Source organism: Rana temporaria, chromosome 3 (genome assembly GCF_905171775.1).
Source record: "Rana temporaria chromosome 3, aRanTem1.1, whole genome shotgun sequence".
In the NCBI taxonomy this organism is placed as follows: domain Eukaryota; kingdom Metazoa; phylum Chordata; class Amphibia; order Anura; family Ranidae; genus Rana; species Rana temporaria.
This window is the reverse complement of record NC_053491.1, coordinates 358556105-358572091: the sequence shown is the minus strand read 5'-3', so window position 1 is coordinate 358572091 and position 15987 is coordinate 358556105. Positions and strand designations below refer to the sequence as shown.

General features: G+C 45.8%; 1 protein-coding gene across 1 annotated transcript in view; it reads left to right on the top strand.

Moving 5' to 3' along the window:
* The window catches only part of FKBP4 (FKBP prolyl isomerase 4), a 46520-nt gene that overhangs the window by 5509 nt on the left and 25024 nt on the right, over positions 1 to 15987 (top strand). Inside the window, exons 2-7 of the mRNA XM_040345243.1 lie at positions 4237 to 4381; positions 5935 to 6077; positions 6163 to 6283; positions 8916 to 9072; positions 11060 to 11150; positions 12341 to 12424. Coding sequence (XP_040201177.1) covers positions 4237 to 4381; positions 5935 to 6077; positions 6163 to 6283; positions 8916 to 9072; positions 11060 to 11150; positions 12341 to 12424 — 741 coding nt within the window. The remainder of the gene's footprint in view (positions 1 to 4236; positions 4382 to 5934; positions 6078 to 6162; positions 6284 to 8915; positions 9073 to 11059; positions 11151 to 12340; positions 12425 to 15987) is intronic.

The following is a 15987-nucleotide window of genomic DNA, read 5'->3' as shown; positions in this document are numbered from 1 at the left end:
ATCATGCACAGCGCTCTCTCTCATCCTCGTGAAGGTTTGTCAGGAAGGGATGGGTCATAAAAGAGCCAATGAGAGCTGCAGATCTGGAGGTGTGCTTCTGTGTAAATCCAGGAAGTGAACAGGCAGCAGCTTCAACTGCCCACAGTTAAAATGGATGCAGCCAGACTTGGTGGAGGGAGATTTCTGCAGCATATTTGGCAAGTACAGAATCACAGTATATGCAAAGTGGTCGGAGGGAAGCTTCAGAATGGCAAAGATGTTTGTATTACAAACTGTGAGCAGACTGCAGTTTCTACCAGTTTCAAGTGAAAATAAAGCTTTAGGGTTTTGCAGGAGGTTAAAAAATGCAGCTCCACCTGCAATAAACACGCTCTCCCCTGGAGTAATCGTTTTTCACCACAAGATGTCCTCAGGAATGATGTCCCCTATACTGGAAGACTGAGGCCACCCTGTGGGTGCAGGGGGCTCTTCATTCACAGTGTAAGGCGCCTTTCACATGGACGGCTGTTTTGCCGCTGTTAAAAGCATGTAAATGTTCTGTGAAATTCAAGGCTCCAGGCACTGAGATTGGCTGCATTTGTACATTTCGATTACGTGCGGTTACATGCGCCCGCGTTTAGCTGCGGTAGTCATTCCCCTAGCAACCCTTTTTTTTTTTTTTTTTTTGATTATGATGTCCTTCCGGTTTTTTTTTCTCATGCTGCTATACGCAGTTGACACAAAAGACTGCGGTTATGTGCATATAGCTGCGCTAAATTGCACCTGGACGCATTCAATTCTATTTTTTCTATTCGCACCAAACCGCATGTAACAAAATCGCAGCTAAACGCTGTGTGTGAATGGGGCCATAGGAAAGCATTGTGTGCTTTTAGCTGCGGTAGAAAACTAGAAAATCCGCAGCTAAAAGCCCCATTCTATCCGTCCGTGTGAAAGGGGTCTTAAGATGAAGAGAGCCTTTCTGATGTCATCACATCAACATCCTTGAGGTGAGTGGGCACTTTAGCCGGGGATGGTGTGCACAAAGTATTCAATGTAAGCAAGGGTGGATCTGCACAGCGCTGTTTGTTTGAAGAACTATTTCTTTATTAAACACAGGAGTCTTGGTTTTATCACAATTATTTATTTAAGATTTCTTTGGATGGTTACACAAGGACTTGTTACATTGTGCAGTTCATCTCTGGAATTGAAGATTGTATATTTGGTTATTTTCTTATATAATAGTATGATACACAGCGCTGCGCTATTGGCAAATTATATGTGAGCCATAAGTCATTGATTCCTACTTGCAGGGGGAGTCCTGGACACACATACTAAGGGCCAGATCCACAGACGAAGTACGCCGGCGTATCTACTGATACGCCGGCATACTTTCACATTTCCCGCGTCGTATCGTTGTTTAGAATCCTCAAAACAAGATACGACGGCTTCTGGGTTAGATCCGACAGGTGTACGTCTTCGTACGCCTTCGGATCTAAGATGCAATACTTTGGCGTCCGCTGGGTGGCGTTTTCTGTTTCGGGTATGCAAATTATCGATTTACGACGATCCACGAACGTACGCGCGGCCGTCGCATTTTCTAACGTCGGCTTTTTCCGGCGTATAGTTAAAGCTGGTATTTTCCGGCGTATACATAGACTTGCCATGTTAAGTATGGCCGTCGTTCCCGCGTCAAAATTTGAATTTTTTTTTTGCGTAAGTCGTCCGTGAATCGGGATGGACGTAACTCACGTCCAAGTTCAAAAAATTATTTCTTGACGAAGCACGCGCATTTCATTCGGCGCGGGATGCGCTTCATTTAAATGAAACCCGCCCAATTTGAAATCCGTCGCCAGAAATACACTACGCCACCGTAACTTACGGCGCGAAATCGCTAAGGATTCGAAAATGCGCCAGGTAAGGTACGGCGGCGTAGTGTATGTGGATCTGGCCCAAGGTTTTTTTTCCCCCCGACATTGCAGTAAATGAAGTGTACATTTTGTACACTTCAAATAAAGCTTGTCCAAAACAGAGGGGGGGGAAGGGATGGTGCGTTGCACTGAATCGTACACCACACTGTCCACTAGCCAGCGGGCGACGCAGAGCTACTGGAACTTTGAATCTCGCTGGCTGCTCTGCGATTTGATTGAGGGTATGTGTGAATTCGCCCTAACTGAGGATGTATGTTACTGGCAGGACCAACGGGGGAAAAAGCCTAATGCAGCTACTACATCGAAGAATTGTTGAGCTGCGATATATTACATTTTAATTCTTGCGTGTAGATATAGTTTAAATGCATTGTCCACTTTTGGGAGCATGTATCACGTTACATTTATATTTAGGGTGTAACATAAGCCATGGTCACATTCCCCAAACCCCCCACCCTTAAAGGCCAAGTTCATCTTTTCCAGAAAATGGTGTATATGGTCAAGGGGGATATAAGAAATCGGTGCCACTTTGTAAAATGTTATTGTTTTACCTGTAGGCCATTTAGATCCCCTCCTTGCAGTTAGCCGCGCCCCACATGCCCATTGCTAGGGAGGGAAAGTCAACCACTTTGGCATCTTGGAAACAAGGTGGGATGTGGGGGTTTGACTGCATAAGTTATTTTTTGGAAAAGGTGCACTTAGCCTTTCAATCCCCTCCCCCCCTCCCCCCCTTACCTGACCTGTCGGGATCGAGGGATCGGCCTGGGGGGGCGACAAAGTCAGCAGCTACAAACACTGCAGCTGCTGACTTTTAAAAAATAAATAAAAAAATTGCGTGTGGAACCCCCCTTTCAGCTCTGTTTTATGTTGCACAGTCGGGCATGTTTGCGCTTTCTCTTTTTTTTTATAGATTTAATTAAAATAATAGAGGGTATCTGTGGGTGTCCTCAGGACTTCCCAGACGCTTCAAGATCTTCTGACAATATGCAGCGACGCCCAGAAATGGGCCACACCCCCAAGCTGTTGTACCGTGACCTTATTGTTTGGCTCCTCCTCTCAGTTTTACCTAAGGGATCAGGTGACCGAGACAAAGGAAATTGTTGAGCTCACGCAACCTGTCTGGAGAATAAATAATTGCGATAGATTACAGGGAAAGAGATTTATACATAAGATTAGTGTGTTGAATTTATCGTTCTCTTTTGATTGTTGTACCTTTTTTTTTGTATTCTGAACAAATACTGCATAAAGTTGTAACGAATTGTTCTTTTAAAGTTGAAGTTTAATCCACTTATATGTTTCCTTCTGTGGTTACTACTAGGGTTGTCCCGATACCACTTTTTTAGGACCGAGTACAAGTACCGATACTTTTTTTCAAGTAGTCGCCGATACCGAATACCGATACTTTTTTTAAATGTGTCCCCAAATGCAGCCATGTCCCCCCCATATGCAGCCATGTCCCCCACATATGCAGCCATGTCCCTCTAGCCATGTCCCTCACATATGCAGCCATGTCCCTCTAGCCATGTCCCTCACATATGCAGCAATGTCCCTCTAGCCATGTCCCTCACATATGCAGCCATGTCCCTCACATATGCAGCAATGTCCCTCTAGCCATGTCCCTCACATATGCAGCCATGTCCCTCACATATGCAGCCATGTCCCTCACATATGCAGCAATGTCCCTCACATATGCAGCCATGTCCCTCACATATGCAGCAATGTCCCTCTAGCCATGTCCCTCGATGCGGCGGCACGATGCGGCAGGAGCGGAGGGGGGGGAAGTATTCTATTTAGGTATCGGGGGTATTTGCGCGAGTACGAGTACTCCTGCAACTACTCGGTATCGGTCCCGATACCGATACTGGTATCGGTATCTGGACAACCCTAGTTACTACTTTTTTTTGCCCCTCAACCACATGGTCATTTTTTTTTTTTTTTTAATAAAAACTTCCATTATTCTAATTCTTACCTTATTTTAGTCCCAAGTGATGTGATCACTAGGTCTCTGTGCTTCTCTGTGCAATGCAAGTCAGATCATGGCTGGTGGAAGGGGCCAGCGGTGTAACTTCCTGAAAACAATACAGCACCCTGCCTAGGAACGCTCAGTCCTGATGCAGGCATTGGGCTGACTCTTGTAAGGGTCAATAGCTTGTTTTGTCTAGGGGAGAAACAGTGTTACTTACCTGATCCTTTGCTTTGCTGGCAGGTGGAGCGCCCCCGTAATCCCCTGGTGGGCTAAGGACCCTGCTCTGGTCTCTATGATGTCAGGTGGGCACATCCTCGCTACAAGGGGTTATTTTTTTATTTGCCCTTCTTCTTCTTCTTTCTCCAGCAAATGAAGAAAGAAGGCAGCGGGACAGAGAATCCTATGATTGGGGATAAAGTCAGCGTCCACTACACTGGCTGGCTGCCTGATGGGACCAAGTTTGACTCCAGCAGAGACAGAAAGGACAAGTTCACCTTTGACCTGGGGAAAGGTACGGTCTTCAAGCCGCTGTCTGAACACCGGCTCCATCTAGTGGTAATGCAAAAATTGCACATAGAATCTTTAGCGCTGTGAGCGCCTCATGGACACTGGAGCTCAAAGAAGCTGCTTTTGGGTTTTTATTTTTCTTCGCCTATAAATTCTCCTCCGTGTTATCTAACATGTACATGCACACTTTAGTTATTTTCTGAAGTTGAAGCGGAGCTCCAGCCAAAAGTGGAAGCTCCGCTTGTTCGCCAATACCCCACCCGCTGCCACATTTAGCACCTTTTGAGGGGAGGGAGGAGCGGATACCTGTCAAAACCTGAAATTTCTGGACCCTTTTCCAACCACCCCCATGCTGCCTTTTGGGAGACACATAGGTACCAGAAGACAGAGGGACTATTCGGAAAGTAGTCATGGGCATAAAACTGATATTATGATGGCTGTGATTTCAGTATCTGATCATTAAGCAGGGGCGGCTGGTGTTAAAAATAAAAAATAAAATTTGGGGGGGGGCCCACAAACCCCTCCAGGTATTTGTCATGGCTCCCGATACCCGACGGTTTCCATATTCCATCTTCAGCCTCCTGATTGGACAAATTTTGATTTGCTAAAGTCAAAAGTGGGAGGGTTCTGCGCCCTGAGCACACTGTAAAATAAGCCAACTGGAGCCTCGGGCTCTAATCACGTGCTTGTTTAAAGTGGAGGTTCACCCTAAAAACAAATTTTTAACATTAGAGCCAGCATAGTAAGGGCATATACTTTCGGCATTTTTTTTTTTTTTTCTCCGTACTTACCTTTTTATATTCTGGTTTGGTCCAGGGCTTTCCGCGTTCTGATGACTCCGGGACTGGGCGTTTCTATCCCTGCCTCAGGTCTCCGATGACTGCGGGACTGGGCGTTCCTATCCTTCGGTTCGATGATTGACGGCTTGTGAAACAGGTGACCTGTCGCACAACGCGCGTCACCAGATTTCCAGAAATAGCCGAGCTTCGAGTCGGCACTATACGGCGCCTGCGCCCGCCGTGTAGAGCTGACTGCGCAGGCGCCGTATAGTGCCGACTTGGAGCTCGGCTATTTCCCGACATCTGGTGACGCGCGTTGTGCGACAGGTCACCTGTTTCACAAGCCGTCAATCATCGAATGGAAGGATAGGAACGCCCAGTCCCGCAGTCATTGGATCCCGGAAGCCCTGGACAAAAACAGAATATAAAGGTATGTACGGAGAAAAAAAAAAAACCCAGCCGAAAGTAAATGCCCTTACTATGCTGGCTCTGCTAGATGTAATATTAGAAAAAAAATTTTTTGGGTGAACCCTCGCTTTAACTTGTGTTAGTCCGCCCCTGCAGTGCACTGCACACACGTAAAACAATTTATTTTTTATATTTTTAAATAAATGATAATATGACTAACCTTTTTTAACATCTTAAAGTTAAAAAAAATGTTAATTATGTTCTCATTTTATTTAAAAATCTTTCTATTAATCGCTTTTCTATGGACCGGTCGCCATTGTCATTCAGTAATGATAATCTCCAGCTGTAAGTTCATATGTTCTCCTTACAGGTCAGGTGATTAAAGCGTGGGACATCGCTGTGGCCACCATGAAAGTTGGAGAGATCTGTCAGGTTACCTGTAAGCCAGAGTATGCCTATGGAGCATCAGGGAGTCCTCCCAAAATTCCACCAAATGCTACGCTCATCTTTGAGGTACGAGACACATTTCAAGCTCTTCTATTGGTGAATGTTTCGTGAGTTTTTCATATTCTGTATCATTTCGTTTGTTTGCCTCCAGATTGAGCTTTATGACTTCCAAGGTGAAGATCTGTCAAAAGAAGAAGATGGCGGTATTATTCGTAGAATTCTAGTAAAGGGCGAGGGATATTCCAAACCCAACGAGGGTGCCGTGGTAGAATGTAAGTGATTGGCGATCCTGCTTAAGGGGAAATCTCATGTTGCGCTGTCCACATGGCCTTTTTTAATCACTTCCACCCTATATCTGTGCACCCCTTATGACCCACCACAGTTTTTACTTTTCCTCTTTAGGCTTTTTTTTATTTTGAAAATTACAAAGTAATACGTACCCCCTTTTTTTTTTTTTTTTTTTTTTTTTTTTTTTTTTTTGAGAAGGGGGGAAAAATAGCTAGGCTTTCTTTTGGCAATACAGTAAGACCTCAGATTGCTAGTAACGTGGTTAACAAGCGTTTCGCAATACGAGATATTTTATTTTTTAAATCCTGACTCAGTTCGCGAGTGTTGTCTCGCAAAACGAGAAGGATTCAAGCTGCACCGGTGTGCAGTACCGCATTTGGCAAGAGGTGCGGGGGGCGCCTGTGACACTCGGAAAAACTTTTCAGAGTTTCTCCCGCACCCCCCACCTCTGGCCACATGCGGTACTGCATACAATAGAAGTTAATGTGAAACTTATTCTCTTCGTTTCCATTGACTTCTGTGGGAAAATTCACTTTTATTTGCGAGTGTTTTGGATTACAAGCATTTTTCTGGAACAAATTATGCTCATCATCCAAGGTTCCACTGTATTCCTTTGCAAAAATGTATATTTTGTAGAGAATATATAGACAGAAATAAATATATGTAGAGCTATGTTCACAAGGAAGTGTCAGGTCTCACACTACAGGCAGAGGTCATGCATTAACATGTGCATTGCCATGCCTCATGTTTAAACTGAAACTACTGACACAGGAATGTGAAGATTCCTTCTACTGTAGACTCTGCATATAGGGCAAAAAATTACACTGTGAAACTACATGATAAATGCACATCGCGTGCAGGTGGAAATGTTTACCATGCCTTGAAAGTGGTTGTAAACAGAAATCAAACTTGCTGCTCTTAATTGAGACAGGTACACACTATAGAGGGATATGCTTTGCCCATATTTCATGTCTGCGGTTTACAACAACTAAGTGATGGTATATGGAGAACTAAAGAAATGCCACTCCTTATATGAAAGAAATGGCTTTTACACATGCGTTTTGACAGTTGGCCCTTGCGGTAGGGAAAGCGGTGGCAGAGGGAAGAGTAGCTGGAAAGAAATGCGTCCTAAAATGTCTGATGGGGATTTTATTTTTATTTTTATTTATTTTTTTAGGACATATCTCTTGCATTCAAAATCTTTAGGTAGTTAAAGTTTGGAAGGTAAAGGACAGTTGTACCTTTTCGGTTATATTTATCCTCTTGACCACTGGGCACTTAAACCCCCTTCCTAACCAGACCAATTTTCAGCTTTCGGTGCTCTCACAATTTGAATGACAATTACTCAGTCATACAACATTGTGCCCATCTGAATTTTTTGTCCTTTTTTCCCCACAAATAGAGCTTTCTTTTGGTGGTATTTGATCACCTCTGGGTTTTTTATTTTTTGCGCTATAAAAGAAAAAACACTGAAAATTATGTAAAAAAAAAAAAAAAAAAAAAAAATCTTGTTTCTGTCATATTAGCGGGTATTGCAGCGTATGGGGGGGGGGTTATTGCAGCGTATGGGGGGGGGTTATTGCAGAGTATGGGGGGGGGGTTATTGCAGAGTATGGGGGGGGGGTTATTGCAGAGTATGGGGGGGGGGTTATTGCAGAGTATGGGGGGGGGGGTTATTGCAGAGTATGGGGGGGGGTTATTGCAGAGTATGGGGGGGGGTTATTGCAGAGTATGGGGGGTATTGCAGAGTATGGGGGGTATTGCAGAGTATGGGGAGGTTATTGCAGAGTATTGATGGTACTGCAGAGTATTGCACAGGGAGGGATGGCTGGATCTGTGACTGCATTTGTCACAGATCCAGCCACAGCAGCTGCTGCTGCTTCCGCTCTCCCCCCCTCTCCTCTCACACTGTACCGATCGGTACAGAGAGGAGAGGGAGGAACCGGCGTCATTACATGACGCCGGTTTGTTTACAAGTGATCACGTGGTAAATGGCCGCTATCAGCGGCAATTTACTGAGATCTGTGCTGCTCACAGATGATTCCGGGAGCGCGCCCCAGAGGACGCGCGAGTGAAGGATTCTGGGAGGACGTCCCAGGGACGTCCTCCCAGAATAACTCCACCGCGCTGTAGACGTCTTTTGTCTATGGCGCGGTGGTAAAGAGGTTAAAAGTTTCTAATTGCTACATCCCACCTCACCAATCCTTGGCTTCAAACATTAAGGACTCGTTCAGAAAACCGTGCCGACTTCCCTTGCAGAGACATGCGTTTACATCAGCTTACCTCAGTTTTCATGCATGTGGACAGCAGTTTTCATACGTGTCAGTTATGTGCCCTAATCGCACCAGTGTTTTCTTTTTTTTTTAGTCCTTTCAGAAAGTGTTCAGAAAAACTCTTGTCTCTGAACCATGGTGTGAACGAGGCCTACGTTTTTAGAAGAAGATGAATGTATACATGTCTGGTGACTTCACCTGCCATTACCGAAAGAAAACTGATATATCTGTTTTTGTTGCAGTTATTTATTTGATTAGCCTAGGCATATTAGAAGTATCTATAACTGTTTAGGGTCTGATTGAGCACCATAGAATAATCTGTTTCTCTGCTATTTTAATACAGTGAAGCTGCAAGGAATCCACAATGAGCGCGTGTTTGATGAACGGGAGATGCAGTTTGAAGTTGGGGAGGGAGAGAGCCTCGGGATCCCCCCAGGAGTGGAGACTGCACTGCAGCAGATGGAGAAAGGAGAGGAAGCTGTGCTCTACCTGAAACCAGAGTGAGCTGACTGTCCTGGTGTGGTGGTTGGTTGCTTATTATGGACTGTTTCCTACTAGGTTCTTGATTAACCACTTCACCTCTGAAATATTTACCCCCCTCCTTCATGAACAGGTCATTTTTTTGCGATATGGCACTGTTACTTTAACTGACAATTGCGCGGTCATGCAACGCTGTACCCAAACAAAATGTATGTCTTTTAAAAAAAAAAAAGGTGTGATCCGGTAGCCGGCTGCTCACTGACACAGGGGATCATGTGACTGGAATGGAGTGGGCTATAAAAAAGTGTTTGCGTGTGTGTGTGTGTGTGTGTGTGTGTGTGTGTGTGTGTGTGTGTGTGTGTTTTTTTTTTTTTCTTCAGAAGGTAGACAGGATAGGTAGCGAGAAAATATATACCTGTGCTCAAATCCCAATAGCTTGTATATAATCAGGCGCTAAAGAGGTGTGACCACATATTAACGCTACAAATTCTGGATGGACTTCACACTGCTATAAACCCTTTCTAGCCAACTTTGCAATGAAAAAACAGGAATTTTTAGTTCACATATATTGAAATACATGTTTAAGTTGGCTAACTACATCAAAGTAATCCCTTTTTATTGCCAGTCCCACACTGCTTTGCCACTGCAAATGCTACGGTGGACACCATGCCAACCTGGGGCATAAAGACACGAGGTGGCATGGTGTACACAGTAGCATTTGTAGTGGTAAAGCAGTATAGGACTGGCCATAAGAGGGATTACTTTGACTCAGTCGGTGGGCTTAAGAACGTATTGCAATTTGTGTGAACTAAATCCCTGTTTTCATTGCATTTGCTGGAAAGGGTATATAGCAGTTAGCAGAGGGTCCATCCAGGATTTGTAGTGTTAATATGCGGTCACACCTCTTTAGCACCTGATAGTTTAAATACATGTACAAGTTATTGGGATTTGAGCACAGGTATATCTATCTTTCTTGATTTTTTTTTTTCTTCCCCCCCCCCCCCCTGTTGTAACGCAGGTCATTGACAAGACCTGAACCTAGTAGCTCCTCCCCCACCTTGTGTCTTTATGCCCCAGGTTGGCATAGTGTCCACCATAGCAGTGTAGGACTGGCCATTAGAGGAATTATTATAATAATAATAATATTTTTTTTTTTCCGTTTGCTAGCTTAAAGAGTAAGTAAACCCTCAGGGACAAGTTTACACCTACAGGTAAGCCTAGATTTAAGGCTTGCCTGTAAGTGCTTGTAATATCTCAGAGGCCTACACGGTTTCTGAGATATTTGCAATTTCCCCGAGCGATGCCTTCAACGGTGCATGCTCCACGTTGAAAGGGCACGCTGTGTCGTTTTAAGCCGGGGTCATGTCGTTTAAGGTGGCTCCGGCCAGTCACAGAGCCGGAGTTTGCGGCTCCCGGAAGAAGAGGGGTGAAGAATGGCTGCTCGCTGCCATGGAGGAAGATGGTGACATTGCGGGCTTCTTTTGCAGGTAAGTGTCACATAATGGGCTACTATGCGATGCATAGTAGCCCATTATGCTTTACCTTTGCAGGGAGACATAGAGGAAGTAACACCCATCAGGGTTTACTTCCTCTTTAAGCATGTATTGCAATATGTGTGAACTAAAAATCCCTGTTTTTCATTGCATAGTTTTCTGGAAAGGGTATATAGCAGTGTGCAGAGGGTCCATGCAGAATTTGTAAGATAGGTAGAAAGACGGGTTATATAAGCTATGGTTAGACGGGAATTCCACTTCATCTCCACCCTCATTTCCTTTCCCTTCACAAACAGTATTTCTGCTCTGGAAGAGAAGTTCAACTGTTGATGATAATAGACAGATTCAAGGCTGTAAATAACAATGTAATTGGTCTCCTTTTGAGTGGTTTGGACACATGTTCTGTTTGGGGGGGAAAAGGTGTAATATAAAGCACATTATTCTGTTTACTGCTCTGAACATTATCCAGCTTGTGGAACGTAATTGCACTGATCGTAGCATCATTCTGTTACAGATACGGTTTTGACAGCGCAGGCTATGAGCCATTTCAGATCCCACCCAATGCCGAATTGAAATATAAAGTCAAACTGAAGAGCTTTGAGAAGGTGAGTGTTGTCCTCGGGCGGTGGTTTCTGGGTGAACGTTGTCTGGCATGCTGGTTGAGTGTTTTTCTTTGGCAGTACTTGATGGGGAGTGTTAAAGTGTGTGTGTGTGTGTGTGTGTGTGTGTGTGTGTGTGTGCGCGCGTGTGCGTGTGCTAGTTGTCCTCGGCTGGTGCATGCTGGGTAAGTGCTGTTCTTAGTTGTGCCTACACGGTATGCACTATGGGCATGTTGTCTTTGGACAGTGCTTGCTGGTTGACTGTGGTTGAGTGTCCCGGGAGTGAAGTGGGGCAATGTTGGTAATGATGTATGCTCATTGAGTGTCATCCTCAGGTGATGCATGCTGGGTGTTTTTCTCTTAGACCCCTTTCGCCCTTAGCGCCTGCAAACGACCCTAAACAGCCGCGGTGGGACACCGCAGCTATACCGCCTGCAATGCGCCTCTGCAGAGGCGCATTGTGGGCAGGGCCGTCTTAATAGCATCATGGGCCCCTGGGCAAAGTAATGCTCTGGGGCCCCTACAATGGAGACAGTGCAGGTAAACGGAAATCAAGAAGGTAGGAGGTAGGGGATATCTGGGGTGTAGAGGGGTCAGAGTGCTGGGGGATATCTGGGGTGTAGAGGGGTCAGAGTGCTGGGGGGATATCTGGGGTGTAGAGCGGTCAGAGTGCTGGGGGGGATATCTGGGGTGTAGAGGGGTCAGAGTGCTGCCCCTCTACATCTATGATGCAGAGGGGCAGCCCGGGCTCAAGGACCAACTGCTTTGGGGAAAGGGCAGGGCCCCCCCATGCATCTGGGGCCCCTGGGCAGTGCCCAGGTGTGCCCTCTCATTAAGACAGCCCTGATTGTGGGCGGTTTACACCCTTTCTCGGCTGCTAGCGGGGGCCCCAGTGTGAAAGGGGCCTAAGGGAGTGTTGTGTGAAAGGGGCCTAAGGGAGTGTTGTGTGAAAGGGGCCTAAGGGAGTGTTGTGCTTGAGGGGCAAGTGCCAGGGGGAAGGTGGAGTGTTGTGCTTGAGGGTGTTGTCCCCGGAGAGTACATATTAAGGAAGTGTTGTCCCCAGGTCATGTCTGCACAGGAATAGTTGTCCATGGGCAATGCGGGTTGGGGTTGTTCCTGCGCTTTGCTTGCTGTTAGTATTACAGAGAGCATTGTAAGAAATTGATGTTATATTGCTATTTTTTTTACCCAATCAGGCCAAGGAATCATGGGAGATGAATAGTGATGAAAAGTTGGAGCAAGGAGTTCTGGTCAAGGAAAGAGGAACACAATATTTCAGGGTAGGTGTCAAAAATAACACTTTTCAGTGTCTCAGGTCTTATAAAGTTATGAGAACACTTTAACATATAATTGTAAACTATATTAGTAGCGCTCCAAAGACCGCTGTACTATATTTTCAGTGAACATGAATTTAAGGTAATTTACTGTAAAGTTTTTTTATAATAGAAAATTAGATTTTAGATGATCCTTCTAGCAGCAGCGATCACATGACTAAATGCTTTGGTATTTGATCACATAACTAGCTGCCATGGAATTTTTAGCAGCCTATATTTAACCACTTGACCTCCTGGAAGATTTACACCTCTTCGTGACCAGGCCATTTTCTTTGGGATACGGCACTGCGCTACTTGAACTGACGATTGTGTGGTCGTGGAACGCTGTATCCAATATAATTGATGTAATTTTAATCGCAGTAATAGAGCATTCTATATTCTAATATTTCTAATCTACTAACTAGAGCGTTTTATTTTCCCTATCCGTCTTTCAGGACAGCCACAACTTGAGAGATAGGCTCCTCCTCTTCCTTAGGAAACACTGCCCAGCCTTTAAAATCTCTCCTCCCCCTGCTAGACCTCAGTTCTTAGTGTTTCCTCCGGTGGGGAGACACTGCTAAGGAACCAGGCAGAGCAGTCAGGGGACTGTGGCCATCATTATCTTTTCCTGTGGAGGAAGCAAGGGCTTCCTAAAGGAGATTGAGCGACTTACCGCCAAAGAACGCACCCCAACCAGGTCGAGCGCGACAGACGGTTCTGTGGGGGGGTCCCTATCGTGTCCACAGGACCGCGGCGGGGGAATTCAGCTCCGGGCGGCCGCATATTATTTTTTTTTTTTTTTTTTCCTTTTGAAAAATGCGGGCCGAGTGGACGGGCGACGTCATTTCCGGTGCGCCTTGGAAAGGATTCCCTATGACCCGCGACTTCCGGTTCCGGGTCGCGGCGCTGATAGGAGACCCACGCGTCCTGCTGGAGGTGTCGGATACTCGTTGGGACGAGTTAGACACAGCACAACCACCCCGCTATGTCGGTAACCTCTCCGGAACGGGACCCGACTAGGGACGCTACCTCCAGCCAGTCCAAGGTAAGGGTTCCTGGGGAGGGTTCCCAAAAACTTTTAGACTATGTCTTTTTTCCCTTCCTCTATTTTTTCCCTTGGTGGTTGGGGGAGAGGAGGGAAAGACAGCAGGGCACCTAGCAGTAGTGTCTGTCTAGTGCTTCCCAGAGGGTTGTAACCATGTTGTTATTTTAAAAAAAAAAAAAAATAAAAAAAAACTTTTTTTATAAAATGTTGTTTGCAGATCTCTGCTCTTTTAATGTGGGTCCCTATGTCTTCTATTTTTTCAGAAGAGCCTAGAAAAGAGCCAAGAAAAAACAGGAAAGACACATAGTTCTAGGAAAAAGTGTGCTTCCTGTAGGGATTCCCTTCCTGATTCTTGGGCAAAGGTTTTATGCAGAGATTGCATAAACTCTCTAGTTAGGGAAAGGGATGCAGAACAGGAGGATAGTCTAGCTGCTTCAGTTAAGGAACTAGCCTCTACCTTTTCCTCTTTCAAGACTTTGTTTGAAAGGGTGCAACCCTCCCTGGTACCCACACAGGTTACAGCCCACCCTGATGTTCAGGGTTCTGCACCTGCCTCTCCTGATCCTTCAGCGGAAGCAGTTGATTTTGCAGGCCCTTCTCAGGGGCAGCACTCCCTAATGGAGAACGTTGCTTTCGACTCACAGGCAGAGTCAGGTGAAGAAGACCAGGACAGTGAGTCCAAGAAGTCTTCCAGATACAAGCTATCTCTTGATGAGGTTGAGGAACTACTAGGGGCCATTTACACGACCCTAGGCATTCACACGGATGTTAAACCTCTTAGTCTCCATGACCAGATGTATAAAGGTCTAGGGGAACACAAGGGTAGGGTTTTCCCAGTGCACGATCTTCTGGTTGATACTGTTAAGAAGGAGTGGCAGGACCCTGAAAGAAAGCCTTTCTTTTCTCAATCCCTTAAGAGAAGGTTTCCCTTTGCGGAAGATTCCACGTCTGTTTGGAATAAAAACCCTAAATTAGATGCGGCCTTTTCACAAGTCTCTAAAAAGACTGATTTAGCATTTGAGGATATGGGCAACCTGACGGATGCTATGGATAAGAGAATGGACTCGTTGTTGAAAAAAGCATGGGAGTCCATAATGGGCAATTTAAAACCAGAATTAGCAGTTACAGTAGTGGCCCGTAATTTAGAACACTGGCTCTCAAAGATCCAGGAACATATTGAGGCAGATACGGACAAGGACACTATTTTGGCTTCCTTCCCCACAATTTTAAAAGGGGTAGCCTACATTGCGGATGCCTCAGCAGAATCCGTCCGCATGTCAGCCAGGTCAGCAGCCCTGGCTAATTCTGCCAGAAGAGCTCTCTGGCTCAAGACTTGGTCAGGAGACATTGCATCCAAGTCTAAGTTATGTGGGATTCCCTTTACAGGAGATCTCCTATTTGGTCCTGACCTGGAGTCAGTCTTAGACCGCACGGCGGATAAGAAAAAATCTTTTCCGTTTAAACGTAAAACTCCACAAAAAGGAAGAGGGTTTCGTCCCCAAAGACAAACAGGGGTCCCGAAGCCAGAGACTCAAAAAAGGATCTGGACACCTAGGGGTAGGGGAAGAGGAGCGATTTTTCGCCCACCTGACCAGCCCCCCAAAAAACAATGACTCCCAGATCAGAGTGGGGGGAAGGTTGGGGGCCTTCCTCCCACAATGGGAGTCTTTTTCCCCAAACAGGTACGTATTGGCGATAGTGAGAAAGGGGTATTCCCTAGAGTTCTCATGCCTTCCGCCACAGAGGTACCTGGTCACTCAGCTTCCCAAAGCCAAGGAAAAAGCAGAAGCTCTAGTGGGGGCCTTGAGGGATCTGGAGGTCCAAAATGTTGTTTGCAGAGTCCCAAAAAGAGAGGAGAAAAGAGGGTTTTACTCCCACGTTTTCGTGGTAAAGAAACCCTCTGGCAAGTACAGGTTAATCTTAAACCTGAAACCACTGAACAAGTCAGTAACATACAAAAGATTCCGTATGGAGTCAATATTCACGGTAAGGGCCCTCCTACCACAGAATTGCTTTATGGTCTCCCTGGACCTCAGGGACGCGTACCTGCACATACCTATTGCAGAGGGGTCTCAGGAGTTTCTACGGCTAGCGATAGACTTGGGAACTTCGGTGGTGCACCTACAGTTCCAGGCTTTGCCATTCGGTCTATCCTCCTCACCCCGCGTGTTCACAAAAGTCCTGGCGGAACCAATAGCTTTTCTGCGTCTTCAGGGAGTGGGTATAATAGCATACCTGGACGACCTGCTTCTTTTTGCAGCCTCTCCGGAACAAGTCTCCAGGGACCTGGAACTAACCAAAAGGACCCTTATGGGCCTAGGTTGGCTGTTAAACCTGGAAAAATCCAGTCTAATACCATCACAGCGCATTCCTTATTTAGGGTACACCCTGGACTCCACCCTCCTAAGGGTCTTCCTTCCATTAGAGAAGGCTCTAAAGTTAGAAAGGTCAGTATCTGCCCTCCAGGGCAGCCATCAGGTCTCAA